The following is a 23,858-nucleotide window of genomic DNA, read 5'->3' on the forward strand; positions in this document are numbered from 1 at the left end:
CAAGTGAAAGGACATTGAAAAATATATTTTCTTTACATATTATGATAAGTGGTGTACCGATTTGGGTGATCGAAAATTTTCTAGCCTAGGCAGTTTTAAGGATCCCTACTCCTTAGTTTGTGATTACGGCCGTACAGCCTTGTTGGTCCGGCCGGCCAATGTTACTGTGTTTGGGTGGCCATTTAGACATGTCAGCTGTCAATACAGTGCCAGTGGTAGGGGTTATCGTCAGCAATGACGTATACATTATCAACTATGTCCAACTCATATAAAGGCAGTACTTATTAACAAAATTCTTTTTGTAGATCAAAAAGAGTAAAAATCTAAATAATTCTGTTAACAAAATTAAAGGAAAATAGGCAAAATAAAAGTTATGGTCAATATAGTAAATTAAATACAAAATAATTTTATTGTTTTATTTCAGTGTCTCACAATCAGGTAACCATATCAGTTGCCATCATTTTCTCTTTCGCGTTTTTCTCCCAACTAAAATAAACATGTAGTGATGAAACAATTATCCAGAAACAATTGTTCAAAATATGAACAACCTCTTTAGCGACGAAAAATCTATTGAAAGTTGTCACTAAAAAAATTTAGCAGCCATTTTATATTTTCTCTCTTCTAAATTTTATTTTCAAAGTTTTAAAGTAAAATTTATGACAAGAGGAGAGAGCAACTTGTTTTAAACACGTACACCACTACATGACTTCTTGATCCAATAATACAATTTCATTTGATATATGTAGTCGTTAATGACTCATAGCAAAAGAAAAACAAACAAAATGCTTAATCATCTGCAAAAACATAAAGCATTTACGCTTTCCAATCCAAAACAAGTATGGAAAACCTACGTGTTAGCCCAAAAAATACAACAACAAAACAAAAGTTATAGTGGAAGAGGCGTACGACGACCGAAAGGGGCAGTGGTACATATGTTGCGGTGTCTCTCAATCATAAATATAAAACTTTTTTGTGAAATTTTTTTTTTCGGCAAAGTCACAACAGCCTTCTTTTTTTGAAGTCGAGAAGACTCATAAAGACATTTCAACAACTGACTATCATCATGTGATTTATCAATGCTAGGAATCGAACTTAAGTATAGTCGTAAGTATAATCAAGTTTAACTTGCTCAAAACTAGATCATGCCAACTAACCTTTTACTAAGACTCAAGGGTTTGACCGGCCGGGTTCGGTTGGTTCTTATATGCTTCTTTAAAAAGTATTATCACTGAAAACGCTTTTATTAGAAGCACATCGATTTTTGAATAAAAACTCTTAAGTGCATTTTAAAAGAAGTATAATTTCTTAATTTCTTCTGTTAAAAGAAGTACAATAGCAGCAGAACAATACAAAACTGAAACAATCTCAGTTAGCTTTTGTGAAACGCTAAAATATTATGGAAGAGGAGCCAGAGAGGAGAAAAGCTTATGCTTCGTGCATGCTTTGTCGGCCATTCCTAAATCACTATCTCTCTCTCTCTCTCTCTTCCAGATTCACACAAAGTAGGATCTTCTGAAACATTCTGTAGGGTGACAAAATGAATGAACACTTGGCTTTTTATCCTTTAAAATTATCTTTAGAAAGGTGGCAATTCACTGCCATGATGCACCACTCTTTCTTTTCAACCATAAACATCCAATGAATTTTCCCAGAAAGTTTTATTTTCCCGGGAAAGTGGACTGCGTTTCTTGCCGCTTCCTCGAGTTTTGGTTGCTTCTCTTTGATGGGATTCCTTTTTTTTTTTGTCCACTTTGGTCATCAACTCCAGGTATGTAAAATCATTGTTCCCTGCAAGTTATCAAAATCCTTGTATCTTTCTCAAATCTGAATCTTTTGCTTTTGTGATCACCCTTCATATTTGTTGTGTTAACTTCCTCGAAGTCTAGTTTTCGTTGAAAAAATCATGGAAATGTTGATGAGAAAGTGGTGCTGTGAGTGCTGAAACCCTACAAACTAAGGGTTATTGGTTTCAATTCCATTTGATGGTTATGGTGAACATGTCATATGGTTTCTTGATTACTATAGTTGTCCTTGTTGCTGCCCTTTTGGTTTTCGAATCCGATGGGCTTAACGATGAGGGCCAATATCTTCTAAAATTCAAGAGCGGATTAGTTGATAGGTTTGATCATCTTGGTAGTTGGAATTCCAATGATTTCACACCTTGTGGATGGAGAGGAGTGAATTGCAGCAGTGGATACAATCCGCTTGTGCTGTCTCTTGACTTGAGCTCAATGAATCTTTCGGGTTATTTGTCTCCGAGCATTGGCGGATTGGTTCACCTGAACTATCTTAATCTTTCTTTCAATGAACTGACTTGGAGTATACCTGAAGACATCGGAAATTGTTCGAGTTTGGAGGTTCTAAATTTGAATGACAATAACTTTATAGGTCAAATTCCTAAACCAATAGCTACGCTTTCAAGTTTACGAGTACTGAATCTCTGCAACAACAGATTATCAGGGCCTATCCATGAAGAAATTGGAAATCTTTCATCCCTGTCCCAGTTGATTGCCTACTCTAACAATCTTAGCGGAATTTTGCCGCGCTCTCTTGGAAATCTCAAAAGATTGAGGACTTTCCGGGCAGGGGAGAACTTAATATCCGGAAGCTTGCCTACAGAGATAGGTGAATGTGAGAGCTTGGAGGTTCTTGGTCTAGCGGAAAATCAGTTAAGTGAAGAAATGCCTAAGGAGCTCGGAATGCTTGAGAATTTGGGAGCTTTGTTTCTTTGGCGTAACCAGCTTTCCGGGGTTATTCCAAAGGAGCTTGGCAACTGTACAAATTTGGAAATTCTTGCCCTGTATGAGAACAAGCTTGTGGGAGAGATTCCAAGGGAGCTCGGAAACATCGCTTATCTGGAGAAGTTGTATCTTTACAGAAATATGTTGAATGGGACAGTTCCAAGAGAGATTGGCAATCTTTCTCTAGTAAAACAGATTGATCTTTCGGAGAACTTGTTATCAGGAGAGATACCGGTTGAGCTCAGTAAGATAGCGGCATTGCAATTGCTTTATCTTTTCAAGAACCAATTCACAGGTGTTATTCCAGATGAGTTCACAAGCCTTACAAACCTGACTAAGCTCGACCTCTCTATCAATTTTCTCACCGGTTCAATTCCTATCGGAATCCAGTACTTGACTGAACTGATCATGCTGCAATTGTTCCACAATTTGCTGAGTGGTGTAATCCCTCAAGGCCTTGGAGTGTATAGCGCGCTTTGGGTGGTTGACTTATCCGAAAACTTCCTAACAGGGGGAGTTCCTCATCATCTCTGCAGAAATTCTAACATGATTTTGTTAAATTTGGGGTCTAACAGGCTCACTGGGAATATACCAAATGGCATCACAAGCTGCAAGTCATTAGTGCAGCTTCGTCTAGTTGGAAACAACCTCACGGGTACTTTTCCATCTGAAATGTGCAAACTGGTTAACCTTTCTACAATGGAGTTGGATCAGAACAAGTTCAGGGGAGCCATTCCTCCAGAAATTGGCAACTGTAGAACTTTGCAAAGGCTTCACCTTTCGGGCAACTACTTCACATCGGAGCTGCCTAGAGAGATTGGTAGCCTCCCACAGTTGGTGACCTTTAATGTCTCATCCAATTCTCTTTCTGGAAGGATACCGCCTGAAATTTTCAATTGTAAAACACTTCAACGGCTTGATCTTAGCAATAACAACTTTTCAGATGCATTGCCAAGTGAGATAGGAACACTTTCTCAGTTGGAGCTTCTCAAGCTTTCTGAAAACAATCTTTCCGGAAACATACCGGTTGCGCTGGGAAACCTTGTACGTTTGACTGAGCTACAAATGGGTGGCAACTCATTCTCTGGCGGCATCCCAGCGGAGTTGGGTTCCCTTTCGAGCCTGCAGATTGCATTAAATCTCAGTTTTAACAACCTTTCCGGGCAGATACCTCCTCAGCTTGGAAATCTTATCTTACTGGAATTCCTGCTACTCAATAACAACAATTTGACAGGTACAATTCCAGGTGTTTTCAAGAATCTTTTGAGTCTACTTGTCTGCAACCTGTCGTACAATGCCTTGGCAGGGCCTATTCCTCATTTACCATCCTTTCAGAATATGAATGTTGACAGCTTTGTTGGGAATAAAGGACTCTGCGGTGGGCCTCTTGGTGATTGCGCAACATCACCATATTCACTCTCTTTTCCTCCGGATATGGCGAAGAAACGCCCCCACTTGGGTGAAATCATCGCTATCATCGCAGCAGCTATTGGTGGTGTTTCTCTCATTTTGATTGCAATCCTTGTATATGTCATGAGACGTCCCACGAGCGTAGTTTCTTCATTGCAGGAAAAATCATTCTCTTTGCCGGTTTTGGACATCTAATTTTGTCCAAAGGCTGCAGGGTTCACTTTCCAAGACTTGGTTGCGGCGACTGAAAATATTGATGAGAGCTTTGCAATTGGAAGAGGAGCTTGTGGAACCGTGTACAAAGCAGGCTGAACGACGGGTCATACACTTGCTGTTAAGAAGGTAGTATCCAACAGGGAGGGGAACAATGTGGATAACAGTTTTCATGCTGAAATTCTAACTTCAGGAAAAATCAGGCATCGAAATATTGTAAAGCTATATGGTTTCTGCGACTAGCAGGGTTGCAATCTTCTGCTTTACGAGTACATGGCGAGAGGCAGCTTGGGAGAATTGCTTCATGGAACATCTTGTAGTCTTGATTGGACAACGAGATTCATGATTGCTCTTGGGGCTGCTCAGGGTCGCTCTTACATGCATCATGATTGCAAACCGATAATCTTTCACCGTGATATAAAGTCCAATAACATTCTTCTTGACGACAAGGTTGAATCTCGTGTTGGGGATTTCGGGTTGGCAAAGGTGATGGACATGCCACACTCTACGACTATGTCTGTAGTTGCAGGTTCTTATGGATATATTGCTCCTGGTAAGCTGTCTTTTAACTAATCTTAATACCATACAACTTAGAAGATCGATTTGATATAACCCCCGAATGCTATCTGTTATAGTTAGGATTATTAATGCTTTAGATACTGATACATAATCTTTTCTTCCAGATTATGCATACACTTTGAAAGTCACAGAAAAATGTGACATCTACAGCTTCGGAGTAGTCCTTCTGGAGTTGCTGACCGGCAGAACGCCTGTACAATCGATAGAGGAAGGCGGTGACCTATTAACGTGGGTAAGAAACTATTTTCTGCACCATTCGTTGTCTTCAGGAGTACTCGATGCTCGATTAGATTTACAAGATGAAGCTACTGTCTCTCACATGATTACTGTCTTGAAAATTGCTTTGACGTGCACAAGTATGTCCCCTTTCGACCGCCCGACCATGAGAGAAGTTGTTTCCATGCTTATTGGGTCAAATGAGAGGAGAAAGGACACACTTTGAAAGTGATTCATTAAATCTTGATACCAATTCCATAGATATACTGAACCTTGATTCTAAACAAATACAATAAACTTCTCCCTGTACATGTACCCTATGACTTCTCGATCCATTTGACGGGGATAACACGTTCCGTTTTTCATACGGTAAGCAGTATATATTTGTTCAGGCCGTCTTTGACATTTTGGTGGTCCTGTCCGAATTTAATAAAAAGGCCCTCCTTATTTAAAAAAAAAAATTGTTGTTGGACAATATATCCATACAAAGGTCAACAATTAATATTCAAACTTCCCTCTTACTAATTGAATAATCTTCAAAATAAAGTCATGATTTTGGGTTCATCTATAAAAAAAAAATGGAGCACAGCTGAAATAGAGATATGAAAATACGTTTGTCTTTGTGGAAGAAAGTAATACACAAGTTAGTTTTTTATTGCTTAATAGAAAAGTGGAAGAAAGTAGTACACAAGTTTTTAATTGTTAAAAAAAAGAAGAAAATTAATATATTGAGTACAAGCTCTGCTTAACCAATTGTGATGATGATGAATTTTCTTTTCAGCTTAAAACTTTTTTTATTAGAAATTTATACTCATGTGTAATATAAGGGAGGATCAAAAAATTTGGGGCCCCTAAAAAATTCAGGGCCTGTGCCACTGCACCTTTTGCACACCCCCAATGCCCCCTCTGTATCTGTTATGATCCTATATCTGATGTGTTGAATTTTGGCCAAGTGGCCATCACCTTTTGTATTAAACAAATAAAAAGAAAAAAAAGGGGAGACATCATGATGTTGTTTCTTACTTTGTGATGATGACAAATGATGATGTTTGAGAATTATTTTTTCTTTGGCCATGTGGGAAGTCACGGGGTGACTTGAAGAATTTATTTAGCAGCAATTGCTGCTTGTGTGGTTAAAAGAAGAAAAGAGAGAGCTGAAGAGAGGAGAGAGCTGCAGAGAGAAGTTAGAGTTTTTTTCTGCAGAGAGCCCAAAAGGAAGAAGAAGCTGCTGCTTCATTTGGTTAGTAATCATCCACCAAAATAGGTGTTGTTGTAATAGCTTTGAGCTATATGTATAGAGAAGAAATTATTCATTATATTTCTTCCTCTATTTGTTTCTTTGGTGTGTGAGAGCTATTGGGTGTATTGGGCTTTTGGGTTGTGAGATTGCCAACATTTTGTAAACTCCCATTTGGTTGATAGTGGATTATTGGGTGAGCTCCTACTGCTCCGAGGACGTACTCCAGTTACACTGACTGTTGAGGAACCTCGTTAAAATCTTGGTGTTCTTTCATATTTTGTTCTTGCATTTTCATTTGATAAATTTCCTGTGGGTTAGCTTGAGTTGGTTCCAACGAGTTTGGTGCTATCCTAGCACAACATGATGAACTTTATAGAGTCTTTGATTCATTGTTTGCTTTGTTATTCAAGTAAAATGCAACTGTTTCTCGAACGCTCGAAAGGCGTTGGCAGTTTGCTCTCTTCTCTTTAACTCAAATATTACAGAATCTAAACCAAGCAAGACTTGCCAATCAATATTTCAGTTCAAAACTAACGTCATAACAGTCACGACGGATAGCGTTAAGAAATCAAACATTCATCCTCGACTAAAACATTCAATTTCCTCCTTCTGCCTTTTCCTCATAGTGCGCTAATCGTTCCAACTCATTCGTCGAACTGTTGATCAGGATGAAATAAGAAACAATTAGTTAAAGTTAAACTAGTCAGCTTTCTTTAAGTTGAATGTACTGAGGCTCATCATGGACAGCCATTGAATAACAAAGGCAAATCACAATGGCAGGCATCCAGAAAGGGAGGATTATGGTAGCTTCTGGTTTTCGTTACGTAGGAGACAACATCTTGGTTCGCAATTTCCCACTGGAGGAATTTGGGTTCAGACTTAGGTTGCCATACTTTCATATTATGCAGTAACATTGTCTCGAGCGGCCTGAAAAAAATTGAGGTTCCACCATAAAAACAAAGAAAACTAATGAAAAGGGTTTGAAAACTTTGAGTTTTAATGATAAGGACAAAATAAAAGGTAAAGTGAATAGTACCAGGATTGATTTTTTAGTTTAAAAATGTGGTTTTTCGTTAAAGTGAACAGTAATAGGTGCTTTTCGTTAAAGTTCCCTAAAAACAATTGATAATATAAGGAGTAACTCAACCTCTTATAAGCCCACCCAAAGTTCTTTCTCCCATCAATGTGCGACTCCTTACAATGAAAAACGGTAACACTGCACAACTTTTCACCAGTTCCTTGCCGAGCTCCTCCTCGTACGTGCATGCTTGGCGTCAGAATCTGCATTCATACGTTAAAAACTTGAAATTTAAAGAAAAATCGTAAAATGAATCAATCTAGATCACTGAAGAATAGTAAACTAACTGAATGCAGGTTGGAACATAAAAATTTAGGTCCTCCAATTCTCACCTGAAATTTAAAGAAAAATCGTAAAATGAATCAATCGAATATAAAATCTCTCTCTTACCGGTAAAGATGAATACCGCTAGACTGTATTGCTAAATGGTTGGAGAAAAATTTACATAAAAACATTGTATGATTGATACAATCCGGCTGACGAGGCTCGTCCTGAAAAATGAATATTTTAATAATTCGAAATTTGCTTCATTTTTTGTAAAAATAATTTAGAATAATATTATAAAATATACATGATTTAAATTATTAAAACACGTCACAAAATGAATTTAAAATGGGAAATGGATCATTTTTGGATTTCTTCTATCAAATCTATCAAATCAATAAATCTCTGAACTTTTAAAATCTGATTCAACGGCTAAAAATAAGGGATATTTTGAAAAGTTATAATAATTTTAATCGTTAGATCAAATTTTGAGGATCCAGATTGAACGATTGGTTGGATTTGGTAGAGGATCCCTTTCCTTTAAAATGTGCGTCAAAACGTGAAATTTTATCCCAAAATAATTTAAAGTATACTCACTTTTGCATTCATCAGTCAGCCTAAGATTACGTGTCCAAAACGTGGTATTTTTCTTCCGTATTTAGGTGAAAACTCCAAACAAGTTACAGAATCTTTGGAAATTACAACTCAACCAATACGGCACGTCGACAACCAATCTCAAATCTCAAATCACATCCCCCCATCCGACGGCCCAGATTCCTCGCCCACAGCCGACTTCTCCACCTTATATTTAAACCCCTCTTTCTGTTTCTGTCGCGTTGTCCTCTGTTCTTCGCACCAAAAAAAGCACCGAAAAAAAAGCCGCTTCCAAAAAAAGTCGCTTCTTCCAATTACGCAAACTGTAGAACTCCCCAAAAACAAAAAAAAAAGTTGGAAGCCAAGGGGCAGAGCCAGACAGCTCGAGAGAGAGTTGCGGGCCGTCCGATCGCAGTTGGATGGTAGTGATCGGAGGGGGGTGAGGAGGAGGTTCACCATGATGATCACGGTTCAGGGCGAGGCTCGTCAGCCGCCGGCGGTGGTCGGAGCTTCTAGGGCACACTTCGGCGCCGCTCGCGATGATTCCTTTGGGATTAAGCCGGAGCCGTCGTCGCTCAGCTTGGTCTCTTTCAAGCCTCATCACGATGCTCGTGAAGGTTCCATTTTCTGATCCAATTTTTTTAATTTCATTTTTTTTACAATCGGAATATGAATTTCTAAGTTGTCTCTTAATTAAAGTTTGAAACTTGAATTGCAATTTTTGGTGTTTTTCAATCGATGAGTGTTCTTCTGGTGATTAATTTGAGCTAAGAATTTTGACAGAAAAGCTAAATTTCGAATTTTAGGGTTAGGGTTTTCATCTATTGTTCCCTATCACAAAGATGTTTTTTTTTTTGTTGTTAATTATTTGAATTTCTTATTGTTGATGCTAATTGATGAATTATTTGATTATGAAGTTGATGAAGACGCACATATGACTATTGCTCATCAAATGTACAAGGCTGGAAACTATAAGGAGGCTCTAGAGCATAGCAAAATTGTGTATGAGAAAACCCCGATTCGCACTGACAATCTCCTTCTTCTGGGTGCAATCTATTATCAGGTTCAATAATTCATTAAAGTGTAATTTTATTATTTTCCAATGGTTGATTTTCGTTCAATTAGAATTGGAAACCTGAAATTGATTAATATTATGTGTGTGCTTTATTTTGTTGCAGTTGCATGACTTTGATATGTGTATTGCCAAAAATGAAGAAGCCCTTCGAATTGAGCCGCATTTTGCCGAGTGTTATGGGAACATGGCTAATGCTTGGAAGGTGGTGTCGTGAATGCATGGTTGCCTAGTTTCACCTCTTCTGTTTTTCTGGTTGAACAATTTTCCATAATGTTAAAGTTGGTTTGTTCTTTATGCAGGAAAAAGGAAATAATGACCTTGCTATTCGCTATTATTTGGTTGCCATTGAGGTTCGTATACAATTATATAATTTTTTTCTGATTATTCCTGCATTCCCTCAAATCGTATAAAGGGATTAAAAATGGATGTCTAGTTTTCTTTTAGTGTGTAATTTTAATTTATAGAGTCAAATTTCCCTAATTTGGTTATTAAACTTTTTGGATGTGCTTTGTTTATAAATTTCAAGTTGTGCTGCTTCAGTTTGAACGGTTAGGTGTCTTTGTCTTCTCATAGACTCATACTTTTGTTTAGTTTATTGATCTTACTTTTTCTTGGCTGCAGCTTCGTCCCAATTTCTGTGATGCATGGTCAAACTTAGCTAGTGCATACATGCGGAAAGGAAGACATGAAGAAGCGGCACAGTGTTGTCGCCAGGCACTTGCATTAAATCCCCATTTGGTAGGCTTCCATCTTGTTATTTTTGACTTTCTACAGGCTGTTATTGTTGTTCTTTTGTCCGATCCAAGGTTACACACTATTCTGCTTTCAATATTATCTGCAAGCTAACTACAATGGGAAATTGATAAAACAGGTTGATGCCCATAGTAATCTTGGGAATCTAATGAAGGCACGGGGATTGGTGCAAGAGGTAAGTCTTGAAAAATGAATGCATTGCCTTGTATTATGTTTTAGTTACAAATATATGTAATGGAAGCTAAGATCTAGATTGCGCTGTATAGGATTTAAGTGCCGTTGGTTATTGTTTTTCCTAACCTCCATGCTGTTTGCTTAGGCCCTAGACCTATAATACCGCTGTATCACTTTCTGTTCAGATTCAGTACAGAATATGGTACTTAAGTCTGAGCTTCTGCTGTAGAATATCCACCTGGCCCAAACTATACCCCTGCCCAGTTTTGTGGGGGCTTAATAATTTTGGATTTCGCAACAGTCTACTGGAATGCTAATTCTGTTCAACATTTAAATTTTTGTAATGTATATCAAGTAAAGTCACTGATGGAATAATTCATGTGTGGAACCGTGTGAATTCACAGTTCAAACAGATATGAAGTTGTTGTCCCCAGGCCAGGGCTCAGATGATGGTTTTGTTGTTACTCCCATCCCCAAGACTGCAAATAGTCAGACTCTAACCTTTTGTGCAGGCATACAGTTGCTACCTCGAGGCTATACGTATCCAACCAAACTTCGCTATTGCATGGTCTAATCTTGCTGGTCTTTTCATGGAGTCTGGTGATCTTAATAGGGCCCTGCAGTACTATAAGGTATCGTAAATTTTGTGTTCATCCATTATTCATCTTCTGTCTTTGTGATGTACTTATTCTTTTATATCTTATTTCCGTACATGATTTCTCATATCGGCCCTATTTAGAAATGTTCTTAACTGTTCCTTCGATACTTTTCTATCTCAGGAGGCTGTGAAACTCAAACCTGCTTTTCCAGATGCGTATCTCAATCTTGGGAATGTTTATAAGGTAAGCTGTCATGCCTAATGCAAGTAAGGTTCGGTAGGTGCAAGTGGCGGACTTGTGTTGGAGAAAAACAAGCTATTTCTTTTGCCTTTTCCAGGCTTTGGGACTGCCACAGGAGGCAATCGTGTGTTATCAACGTGCTCTCCAGACAAGACCTAACTATGCAATGGCTTTTGGTGAGTAATAACTTACCATGTCTTGGCCTTTTCATAGTTTGGGTAAATTACAATTTTCACCTTCAATTTTCGGTCGCATAACAAACTCATACCTCATCTTTTAAACATTGCAATGTCATACATCAACTTACGAATTCGTTGCAATGTTAGACCACTGTCAGTCAATCCGTTAAATTGACCGTTAAGTGATGATGTGGCAAGACTACGTGGTATTTGCCGATGTGGCATGTATGGCTATCAAATTTGTGCTATGTGAATAAAAATAAACAAAAAAAATTTAATTATTTATAAATATCACTCCAAAATATTTAAAAAAAATCCAATTCATGCCTCACCGCTGCTGCCCCACCCCTACCACCACCATCCCAATCCAGATCTTATCCAGTCCCTCCTAACCATACTCGTGGGATTCTCCACCCACCTGGTGAAGCGGATCGAGAAGAAGCTTAAGAGCCCTGGAATTTCTGGGTACGAAGAAGTTTCAAGGGCCAGGAATTGCAGTGCGCTTTTCTTGACAACTAACAAACAAAAATCGTGAACGCCCAATTACGCGAACACGACGACTCGAGTCGTCGAAGCTGGGAGACCACGTCAACGAAGACGAAGCCAACCCCCTGCTGCAGCCCTAGTCCGTGTTGCTGTCATCTTGTTTGATTTGTTCTTGGAATTTGGTTTCACTGCTTAAATATGTTAATTTCACAGAAAAGAGAGATGTTGATGCAGTGGGTGGATGGGAGAGAAAGTGGTTGTGGTATTGGGGGACTAAGAGGGAAGGGATTTTGGAAGAGATGGTGGGGTTAGGGTGGGGCAGCGGCGCTAAAGGATTTGGGGAAGGGATGATCTAGGGGGTTTTGGGGAAGGGCGGGTCATGATGAATAAATATTGGATTCCTTTTTTTTTTTTCCTAATAATTTGAAATGATATTTTAAAATTATTTAGCTTATTTATTTATTTTTTTATTTACATAACACAAATTTAGTACCCATACATGCCACGTCAACAAATATATGCCACGTCGTCTTGCCATGTAATCATTTAACAGCCAAATTGACAGAAAACTTAACGGAGGTTTGACATTGCAACAAATTTATAAGTTGAGGTATGACATTGCAACAAATTTATAAGTTGAGGTATGACATTGCAATGTTTAAAACATGAGGTTATGAGATTGTGGTTAGACTCATACTTGAGGTAGTTTTGTGTAATTTACCCTATTTTTTATTTAGTCTTTACTTATTAGATTACTTGGTTATTCCTTATTAGAAATCGTTATTCCTTTTTAGAATACATTGTTCTGGCATTTTGAATTTGAAATACATTTACTTTAAGCATAAAGAGAAAATGAGTCAGTTGGCTACATTCTTGTCTCAAGTCAACTGACTACTTTCATATCTTATCTGAGTGTAATAAGTATTTGTAACGTACACATGTTTTGAATTCTGTTATTCTCGTTTCTTTTTCCAGATGTTAAGATACATTTGTCATGTGTTAGCAGTTTCATGAATTTTATGTGACCTTAAATTGAATTGTTTGGCGCAGGTAATTTGGCTAGTACGTATTATGAACAAGGTCAACTGGATCTGGCAATCCTACATTATAAGCAAGCCATTTCTTATGATGGAAGGTTTTTGGAGGCTTACAATAATTTGGTTGGTTCTCATATCCAGAATGTTATGATTTTTGGATTTGTAGTTGCAACTTTCACTGACTTTATTTTTTGGTTTATTTTTGCATCATTTGAAGGGTAATGCTCTTAAAGACATTGGCAGAGTAGATGAAGCAATTCAATACTACAATGTAGGTTCAACTTTCTATGTTAAGTTTCATTTGAATTGCTTGCATATAATCTTCTGTCCCCCTTGACCTTTTATGTTGCTGCATGCAGCAATGCCTCACTTTACAGCCTAACCATCCACAAGCGCTTACCAACCTTGGGAATATTTATATGGAATGGTATGTGATCTTGAAATACTTGTGAATTATTAATAATTTATTAATGTTGAAACAATTAGCTCTGGATGATGAACATGCTTTTAACAACTAAAAGTACTGTACATGCAGGAACATGGTGTCTGCTGCTGCTCAATATTATAAGGCCACATTGACTGTAACAACTGGATTGTCTGCTCCTTTTAATAATCTTGCCATCATCTATAAACAACAGGTATCGTTTCCTTAATTCCATTCTTACATGGATGCAAGAAGTGTATTTTCCCCCGTGGATTGTCTCCCATCTTTTGGGGTTGGGGTAGAGGGGGGAGGGTGGTAAGGAAGGTGGTACTGCAATTAATTGCTCCTTTACAGCTTTGGGAAAATGTTGGCCTGTTTTTTTTTTTTTTTTCTTTATCTTTCCTCTTACTAAGATTCATAATCTTTAAATATAAAGATGCATGATATTTGAAGATTAATCTAGACAATTCCGCACTCCAAAAAAGCTGCCTTTTAGGGGGAGGGGCAGGACCATATTTTAAGGAATCATGCAGGTGAAACCCTCACAGGAAAGGCTCGGTCGGTTTCTAAGATTAAGAGTAGAAATAAAAACTAAAGGAGAAAAATAAGAATTGTATGGATATATAGTCCTGTTTCTTCTTGTAAAACTTTGTTGAATCTATTTTTATTTATCACCATTTTCTGCCCTAATCTCTACCGCGCATGCTTTCATCACAGGGGAATTATGCAGATGCAATTTCTTGCTACAATGAGGTTCTCCGCATAGATCCCTTGGCAGCTGATGGGCTTGTCAATAGGGGGAACACATATAAAGAGATTGGTAGAGTCAGTGAAGCAATTCAGGACTACATACACGCAATATCTGTTCGGCCAACTATGGCTGAAGCTCATGCAAATTTGGCGTCAGCTTACAAGGATAGGTATGGTACTCCAGTTTTCACTGTTGGCGCTCTAATTTTTGTCTACTGTTTAATATGCCAGGTTCCTGGGAAAAGTTAGTTTACTCTGACACAAACTGAAATTCCTTCAGGATTGTCATTCCTATTTTGATCCTTTTAATTCAATCAAATTGATTCTGTGGTGGGTGGTACTGATGGGTGTACTGCTCTTTGGGAGTCTATGAGGGAACAATTTACTTTCATTTGTTAGAATTTAGAGTTAATGCCTTCTTGTCAGGAAATCTAATCTTTGGGTCCCAACAAACTCCAACTGGGTAAATTTTAGTTTAGTAAAGTAGCTTGATGCCTTGGATGGACATTCAAACCATCATATTCCTTGTGTGGAAGTGGAATTAACATTTATTGAACTCATCTTGCAGTGGACATGTGGAGGCTGCTATTAAGAGCTATAAACAGGCATTGATTATTCGACCTGATTTTTCAGAGGCAATTTGTAATCTTTTACATACATTACAGGTATTATCTGAATTCCAAGGAAGTAGTATTTGACAAGAATTCTTTATGTGATTTGGCTGTGAAATTTGCGCTAATCTAAATTCTACTTATGAAAGTATGTATTTAGTGCACTAATAGAATTGTGTGCATGTCGGTTTGCTCTTGGACACTCGACACAAATGTTAACATGCACCAATACCTGTACTCTTTCAAACTCTTGGAGTTGTGTGGATATATCTGTGACCATAGAAATGGCTTTATGTAGGTTGATTTAGACTACATAAGTAGAATTGAAATATAAAGGCATATATGCAGTATTCAGAGGTAGAGGAGCATGTGTTAAATTCCGTCTGTTGGTTGCAGTGCATTGAGCATTGATGTCTTTACATGTAAACTAATGTAATATGATTGTACATTGTAGTGTGTATGCAGTTGGGAGGACCGCGACAAAATGTTTTCTGAAGTTGAAGGCATAATCAGGAGGCAGATTAATGTCAGTCTTGATTTGTTATCATTATACTCTCTATTTTGTAAAACTGATAATTTACCTTTCTAATCTTATTTCAGTCTCATTATCATCACTATAAAACTTTACTAAGAGTCACTTGAATGCTACCTTCTTATTTCAGATGTCTCTTCTGCCTAGTGTGCAACCTTTCCATGCAATAGCCTATCCGATTGATCCAATTCTGGCACTTGAAATTAGGTATCGCCCCTACGTTCAGTGTTTAGGCTTTAAGAAACAATAGTTAAACAGCAAGAATAATTTTTCTTCTCATTCACAATTTTGTCTTCCGACATTCACCTCTCCCAGACCCTGCGTAAAGCGGGAGCCTTGTGCACTGGTACGACCTTTTTTTATTCACAATTTTGTCTTCTCTTTTGCAGTCGTAAATATGCTGCACACTGCTCCATAGTGGCATCACGATTTGGACTTTCTCCTTTCAACCATCCTGCTCCAATCCCTATAAAGGGTAATGGTGGACCCCAGAGACTAAGGATTGGGTATGTTTTGACAGGATGCTTAAGACTAATCTCTTTATTTGTCAGAGCTATACTTTTCTTTAACTGTATGAGGACCTTTCTTGATTTGCAGATATGTAAGCAGTGATTTTGGTAATCACCCCTTGTCACATCTTATGGGATCTGTGTTTGGGATGCATAATAAGGACAATGTTGAGGTTTGTAATTTTTGTACTTTATAGGTTCTTTCAAAGTAAATTACTGCGTGCTGGAACTAAGCATTTTGATATAGGTTTTCTGTTATGCCTTGAGTCCAAATGATGGAACAGAATGGAGACAACGCATCCAGTCGGAAGCAGAGCACTTTATGGATGTCTCATCTTTGTCATCAGATATGATTGCCAAAATGATTAATGAAGATAAGATACAGATCTTAATTAACCTTAATGGTTATACAAAGGTATGCTTCATCTGTTGATATTTCTTTTCTTGTCCTTAAATAATCTTTGATGAGGCTTATTGTAAGGACCTTGAACTTGTGCCTATTTATGTGACGCATTGTGTAATTATTTGCTCATAAATATGGTCGCGTATGCTACATCAACTAGTTGTAGTTTTTTATGCACCCAGCTTTTTATTGTATCATATATCTGTTGTACTTGTTGGAATGACTTAATGGCACGTTCATCATGCAGGGTGCAAGAAATGAAATATTTGCCATGCAGCCAGCACCTATTCAGGTTTCATATATGGGTTTCCCTGGTACTACAGGGGCAAATTACATCGATTACTTGGTCACTGATGAGGTTTGAATTGGGCCACCTTATGTTTTGGTTAGCTTAATTTAGTTGAGTGTGGTTATCTGATGTGCTGTTTCTTTTGTTTCAGTTTGTTTCACCTTTGCGCTTCTCACATATTTACTCTGAGAAGATTGTTCATCTCCCGCATTGCTACTTTGTGAATGATTACAAGCAGGTTGGTGTAGATATGCTCTCTAGTCTGTTTTGTTATTTTATTAACTTCAGCGAAGTTACATGGAACCCGAATCACCATTTAATGTTGTGTTCAGAAAAATCAAGATGTTTTGGATCCAAGCTGCCGGCAGAAGCGATCCAGTTATGGTCTGCCCGAGGATAAATTTATATTTGCATGCTTCAATCAGTTGTACAAAATGGATCCTGAAATCTTTAATACATGGTAATATCATCATCTTCCGCACGTAGTCGCAATTCCTGAAGAACAAAAAATTACATTAGTACAGATTGTACATAATTTGTCATCTCACTAGTGATTCTATGTGATCTAGGTGCAATATTCTTAAACGTGTACCCAACAGTGCACTTTGGCTCCTCAGATTCCCAGCTCCAGGTGAAATGAGACTTCGTGCATGTAAGTGGAATGGTTTACTACTTTATAATGAGTTGATCAAACTCCTTTAAACCTCCTTCATGCAACCATATAGGTTTTCTGAATACCCAATCCGAGTAAAAGAGAAAACACAACCTTTGTGGTCTGGAGTAAAAACGATTTAATAATGGGCCTTGAGCTCTGTCTTTTCACCCAAAAAAGTGGACCCTTATATGACATTTTTGTTATTTATTTGACTTTATTCAGATGCTGTTGCTCAAGGAGTGCAGCCAGACCAAATCATCTTCACAGATGTTGCTATGAAAGGTGAACATATCAAGCGGAGTGCGTTGGCAGATTTATTCCTTGACACGTAATCTTCTTTTCCCTGGATTCAACGTAATTCTGAAGTCTCTCTTTTCATTGTGTACTACGCATAGTAAGCTAGAATTTCTGATTGTTTGAGATTGTTTGTTTTTAGGCCTCTGTGCAATGCACATACAACAGGCACGGATATTCTATGGGCAGGTCTGCCAATGGTGACCCTTCCCCTTGAAAAGATGGCTACCAGGGTTGCTGGATCACTGTGTCTCGCTACTGGACTGGGAGACGAGATGATTGTTAGCAGGTACGTCTTTTTTACAGACAACCTTGAGACTCGACATACAAGTATTTCATAAAATGATGCCTTTATCATCCACCCTTTGCCCACAGCCCTTATCAGTTGTCACTTTGTTCTTGTCATCTCACCGGACGCTTATGTCTTACATGTAAATGAGTTTGTAACAATTTCCTTTTCCTGTCTTGACTTCCCATAGCATGAAAGAGTATGAAGAGAAGGCAGTGTCTCTGGCACTGAATCCCCCAAAGCTCCGTGCTCTTACCAGCAAGCTCAAGGCAGCCCGGCTGACTTGTCCTCTGTTTGACACCGCACGCTGGGTAAGTTAAAGCAACATGTTTTGTGCATAGTGGCTACTCGGAAAAAATAGAAGGCACGGTAATAATCTCTTGAAACAACTTGTTGCAGGTGAGGAATCTGGAGAGGAGTTATTTCAAAATGTGGAATCTGCATTGCTCGGGCCAGAAGCCGCAGCATTTCAAAGTCACCGAGAACAACTTAGAGTTTCCGTACGATAGATAGACGGTCGAAGTTGGAGACGGAATTTGTAGATCCGTAAGTATCACACAAAATGATAAATCCTGGACATGTTCGAGTCGAAGGAGAGATTTGCTTGACGTAGCCGTATTCACTATGTCCGTCTTTCCGCTTGCTCCCCTCCTCACCATCCGTTCCACCATATAATCTTGCGATCTGTACGTATCTTATATAATGGAGATGACATATTGGTAATGTATTGGTTCCACACTGCTCTTGTGCTTCTTGTTTTCGATCGTCAACGGAAATCTTTCTGATGCATTTTCCATTCTTTCTACTTGAACCAAAACTTTGCCGGAAATTGAATCGCGATTTGTGTTCAGTTTGCAAGCAAATTCTGCCCTACAATATGAAGGAGAAACATTACAAGGGATTCATCTCGACTATGTGCGTAAAATCTATGAAACATCAGCAGCTAGATTACAGTCGGAAGCGATTTTGGTTGTCAATAATGGCTTCTAGCCCTTCTAACAAAACCTGAACCTAAATTGCATATATTGTTGAACAGAGAACTGCATCGTTACTTCCTCGATCAAGTACCAACGAGGCCATCGATTCTTCCATGCCCTCCGTGAACCAGGTGCCTCTCCGCGAGCATAAGCGGCAGTGCATGATGTTGCCCCATCAAGTGCCGCGGAGAGATGCTTCCAATTGTTCAATCCTCTTAGCCATATCATGCTTCCCACAATTCTTCAATCCGTCAGCAACCAAATCAAAGCACCGCGACATCGGCATCAACCCCATTTCAGACATTTCCACCAAGTAATTCGCGGCCTCAACGAACCGCCCTCCGCGTCCAGCCATCGTTATCAACATTGTATACACCGGTCGGTTAGGGGATGTCCCTTAACCTTCATCTCTCTAAAGAAACAAAATGCATCATCAAACTGACCCCTCCTACACATCTCCTTAATTATGGAAGCATACAAGCTCGGAAGTGGCTTATGTCCATCTTCAATCGAATTATGCAAAAGCCAGAACGCATCATCAATCCTCCCCACCTTCGTTAATTTTTCTGCTCTTGATGGTATCAACAGAATGTTCACACTTCCACTAATTTGTCAGCTGAATGTTGACAAAGAGTGGTGTAGAATTCTTCCATCGGAGTTGTGGGCTATTAAAACCGAAGTTGAGGGCTGGAATGAGTTTCCTTGTATGTACTCGTACTGCGTTCTTCGTGCCATCTTGGGGTTGGGTGTGGTTAGAGAATGTGACTTAGCCATATGGGTGTCTGCAAATTCACCACAATGTGGAGTTGGAGTTGTGATTGATGTCGCTATGAGGGATCATATAATTTTACTTTTCCGGTTGTGCTTGAAGGCTATTTTAAGGGAAGTTTTAAGTAAGATAAAGGAAGGAGATCCAAAGAGAGAGAACTTTTGAGTGTCCCACTCTGGTTCAAGCTTTGACGTGGCTGGCCTCTCAGCTTTCCATACCGTATGGTGCACAAAATGGGAAAGTATTTGCCATAAGCGTTCTCAAGAAATGCATATCAGATGCTGCAATGGCCTTGTTAATTTTCCCATTGGAGCAACAGGTGACAGAGTCTCCTGCTTTAGAAGAGGCTTCATCGAATTTGGATGCCGATGGCAACGGTATTAGGAATACTGAAGCTTTGAAACCACTAAGCACAGATGGTGAAGGGGATAGCATGATGAAGGAAAACATTATCAATAGGGTGGTATTTGTGTCCCAGGTTGCAGCAGCCGTCGCGGCGTTGCATGAAAGGTCCTTGAGTTTGCTTTCAGGTTTCTTTTAATACGTTGAAAATCTAGTTGAAGCGTAATGGAGGGGGCAAATAGAAACAAATATTAAACACGAGAATTTATAAGAACAAATATTATGACTAACTGAAAAGGCCAGGGATCTTCCAGTGCTGCAAATCTTTATATTAACCTATTTTCTTTGTAGGGTGGTTGATCATGATTAACTCCGCCTGTGTAAGTTTATCTTACATTGCTGGTCCCAAGTCCGGATAAAGGAGGAGGGGGAGGACGTCAAGTAGTCGACAGCCGGCACTCCTAGGTTACGTCGAATCCTTTTGAAAATGAATCCAGAACGAGACACAGAACCGAGTGCAATGACATTCTAGGATTCATATAACCGACTCCACTTAACGGGAAAAGGCTTTGTTGTTGTTGTTGTTGTGATGGTGGTTGATCATGATTATCTATCACAGAGAGCTCATGAGGAGCGGAAAAACCGAAGTCAGTACAAACCCATTATAGACCATGATGGGATTCATTGGGAGAAATCACGTAACCAGTTACCAGATAATATCATTATTTCTAGATAACTTAGCAGAGACATGATACTCGTTTAAATAGATTCAGCTCATTTCTCTCTGCTGGGAGTCTGGATTCTTTCTTGCCATTTTAGATTAAGTAAAAGGTTCTCAGATAGATCTAAAATAATTTCAACAGTGTAGAGAGTATCTCGTTCATGATTAAAGATCTTGTCTTTTCAAGTGGTTATTGCATTTTAACGTGTGGCTTTAATTAGATGAAAATTAAATCTAGTAATAGCCCGAAATTCCTAAATTTGGTCGTCCCATTAACGTAGCTCTTTTCAGGTCGTCCCCTTTGTAGGGTTGGGAACCTAAGTTCTGATACCAATGTTAGGTACTTAAGCCCAAGGGAAGAGCCCAACCAAAAAGACTAGCCTAATAGGTGGGAGGACCCCAAGGATTTAAGTACCACTAGACCATTTCTGATGTAGCCGATGTGGGATCATACCAATGGCGCAATTTATATTTGTTGGAAGTTTTGAGACTCTTATCCCACATTGGGAAAACAAGATTCTCAAGGGCCTTTATATAGATTTAGGGGTGTGCTATCCACACACCCCTTTTTACTTTTCACACACCCCTTGTTAATTTATGTCCGTTGATCTTCTTCATTTCATCCGATCCGACGACCAAAAATTAGAAGGGTGTGTGAGAAATAAAAAGGGGTGTGTGGATATCACACCCCTAGATTTAATGCTTTAGTCTAGTAATTACAACATGGGCCATTTGGAAATGGATTGAAGGCTTGGGCCTTATAGTTGTGTGGATTAGGCTTGTATAATATAGTCTAAATACAATTAATATTAATTAATCAAGACAAGGGCCTTGGGCCTTAGAATTTAAAATTAATCTGATTCATTAATTTTAATTTTCGAATTAAGTTTTTAATTAATTTATTAATTAAAAACGTTTTGATTAAAAGACACAGCTCTTAGAAAGAGTTGTGTACCTTCAAATACACTGAACTGGTATTTGAAAGGGTTTGAAACAACCTATATATCTGCAATCACAGTTTCCAAATGAATCATCCTTTCTTGCTCTTTTCTTCTGTACGAATTTCTAGAGGGTAAACACACAAAAAGCAAATTCGCTAGAGTTTAGAATCCAATGCGGATTGTAGAATTAGGTAGTTGAATCCTGGTCGAGCAGACGTCGTAGAACCACAAGCACATGAGTGGGACGAAAATACTGTTCGAAGGACATAGTTTTTACGCTAACCTCTACGTTCTGTAATCAAGTTAGTAACATTAATTTCTGTATTCATTGTATAATTTTCATTCTGCACAACAAGTATATTTTGGTTAATAAAATATTAGAATTTCTGTTATTTTGTTTATTTCTTGTGGCTTTTTTGAGTTCTTACAAAAGAAAAACAAACAAAATATTGAAAAGGAAAATTATTTTATAAGTAGACTCAAACAAAACCTCATCTGAAGCCCTCGATGTTTGAAATTAAACCTAGATACAAAGAACTGACTTAAAAGGATACATTTGCGCTTCTCTACCTGCTAATGTATGACATTGACACTAAAGATACCACGCAATAACGCAGGGAAGGTACGAGGGCTGGTAAAACATCAAGAACATTTCTTTTGAGTGTTCTTATAACCACAACAGTAATCCTCGAATGTATGATGTATGTTTCAAACTCGGTCAATGGAGATAAAAATAATTTGACATTTTTATTAGCGTTTAATGTTTACTTCTACACTTTCTGAAGAAAATGAGGGATATATTAGAGGTATACATGGAGGAAATCGAGAAAGGTGGTGGGATCGACTGCTTTGAGAAAGGAACTGAAGGGAAAGGGAGCATTCCATTTGAGCAACCATCAGCTCGTGACATCACCATGGATGCTGAGAAGGCGACAAAAACAAGTTATGAGTCAGCAGGAGGTACCCCGTATCATAGCAGGAAACAATCTCATTCTAGTGATGCTATTCTTTCTGCAACTGCGATGAATACTTATTCTGAGGATTGCGAAAAACCAAAACGTAGTCTTGAGGGACGCCATGAATATCTAGAAGATCAGAGAAGTGTAAGTAGGGACATGCATGATACGGGAAATCATTCGAGAAGTCCAGAAAGTCACCGAGATCATGGATGGTCAGACAGGCATACTCGCAATCGCAGAGAACGAGATGATCTGGAGGTGACAAAGACCAAGCATCATGAAACCAAAATGTCATCTTCTAGCATATCCAAGTATAAAGATAATAGATCATCTTCTCAGTCAAATTCTCATCAGAAATCAAAAGTTAGAAGGGACAGGTACACATATGAGAATCACAGTTCAAACTCTATGGAACAAAATACGTTTGATGACAGATATGATCCTTTGGAGCCTCGTGACGTATATGAAGACAATCTCTCTACTAACAGAAAGTATGCTAGAGCAAGCAAACATTCCGAAAAAAGAGAAAATTCCTGATGACCATTAGAAATCTGACAGCCATGTCGGTAAGTTATTCTTGATTTTCTTTTATGTACTTGCGGTATGTTCTCACTTGAATTTGAAAGTGATATTTTGTTCGTGACATGGTTTATTGACCAAATTTTGCAGCACGAGGTCATCAGGCTTCAGCAATTTTAACTTCCATCTGTATCCTCCTTTGTATCCTTAATCTAAATAGCTGTTACGCATATAAATATTTCAGTTGCGCTCGTTTCTTCCCTCATTCTTGCTCTGAATGGATGATAAGTTGATAACAAAACATTGTTCGTACCGGCATGGTTGTTCCTATATTCATCATGGTTTTTTTACCCTCGTCAGTTAACATCACAGTTGAGATTGTTATTTACTGCATCCTCTTGTCAGTATTAAGTACTTACATCAGTTCATTATGATAGCCCATTCTAGTATTTCAAGATATAGCGATTCCCTTTAACTGGTTGGGATGAGCACATCAGAGTGCATATTTGTAGACTTGCAATTGTGATGTCTCGCATATAGCAATTGTTAGTCTATTTAAGTCAGTGAAAACACAACCACCTTGTTAAACTCTTCTTACATGTTAATCCTGTTTCTTTACACGCTAACCTCTCTGAATTTTCTGTTGCGCTAGACTTCGCTCTGACCAAACCAAATCAAATCGACTTATATCTCATCGAAAAGACCAATCATAAAGCTCAAAAGTCCTCTAGCTGTAAAGGTTCTTGTACAAAAATGTATTATAGTTTGATCAAATAATGCTATGTAGTAGTTTAATTTCATATTACAGAGCTTTTTATCGCTTGTAATTTGTTAAACTTTTGTTTAGATTCAGTTGGCAAAAGCTTTTTGTATCGTACACAGAATTTTGAAGAAAGCATCAGTAAGATGAGCAAAATTGAAGCCATTGTTACTCATCTCGGTAGCTTTAAAGATTAGCGGAATTTGTTTCAGAGTTCATCAAAGTTCATAACCAAT

General features: G+C 38.4%; 2 protein-coding genes and 1 pseudogene across 8 annotated transcripts; all 3 read left to right on the forward strand.

The window, feature by feature from the left end:
* The first annotated feature begins 1,471 nt into the window (after window positions 1-1,471).
* On the forward strand, window positions 1,472-5,524 carry LOC126593031 (probable leucine-rich repeat receptor-like protein kinase At5g63930). 7 transcript variants are annotated; one of them, XM_050258884.1, is made up of 4 exons: window positions 1,472-3,975; window positions 4,094-4,200; window positions 4,311-4,917; window positions 5,048-5,524. In XM_050258884.1, exons 1-3 carry the CDS (start codon window positions 1,983-1,985, stop codon window positions 4,344-4,346), a joined length of 2,136 nt encoding a protein of 711 aa, XP_050114841.1. In that variant the 5' UTR covers window positions 1,472-1,982; the 3' UTR covers window positions 4,347-4,917; window positions 5,048-5,524. The 7 variants fall into 7 exon arrangements, with proteins under 7 accessions (XP_050114841.1, XP_050114838.1, XP_050114836.1 ...); XM_050258881.1 differs by having other exon boundaries at window positions 4,111-4,200; XM_050258879.1 differs by having other exon boundaries at window positions 1,472-4,200.
* A 3,047-nt stretch (window positions 5,525-8,571) lies between these two features.
* Window positions 8,572-18,423, forward strand: LOC126592952 (probable UDP-N-acetylglucosamine--peptide N-acetylglucosaminyltransferase SEC). The gene is made up of 28 exons (XM_050258771.1): window positions 8,572-8,952; window positions 9,253-9,398; window positions 9,514-9,612; window positions 9,710-9,760; window positions 10,032-10,148; window positions 10,282-10,338; window positions 10,850-10,969; window positions 11,117-11,179; window positions 11,274-11,352; window positions 12,892-13,001; window positions 13,096-13,149; window positions 13,238-13,305; window positions 13,414-13,516; window positions 14,020-14,222; window positions 14,621-14,717; window positions 15,118-15,189; window positions 15,326-15,402; window positions 15,585-15,701; window positions 15,793-15,877; window positions 15,952-16,119; window positions 16,355-16,465; window positions 16,548-16,634; window positions 16,729-16,856; window positions 16,966-17,048; window positions 17,274-17,379; window positions 17,488-17,634; window positions 17,825-17,945; window positions 18,034-18,423. The coding sequence occupies exons 1-28, from the start codon at window positions 8,793-8,795 to the stop codon at window positions 18,145-18,147; spliced, it is 2,943 nt and encodes a 980-aa protein (XP_050114728.1). The 5' UTR covers window positions 8,572-8,792; the 3' UTR covers window positions 18,148-18,423.
* Window positions 18,424-18,575: 152 nt separating this feature from the next.
* Window positions 18,576-23,787, forward strand: LOC126592380 (U11/U12 small nuclear ribonucleoprotein 48 kDa protein-like; annotated as a pseudogene).
* The last annotated feature ends 71 nt before the right edge of the window (window positions 23,788-23,858 follow it).

Source organism: Malus sylvestris, chromosome 12 (assembly GCF_916048215.2).
Source record: "Malus sylvestris chromosome 12, drMalSylv7.2, whole genome shotgun sequence".
Taxonomy (NCBI): domain Eukaryota; kingdom Viridiplantae; phylum Streptophyta; class Magnoliopsida; order Rosales; family Rosaceae; genus Malus; species Malus sylvestris.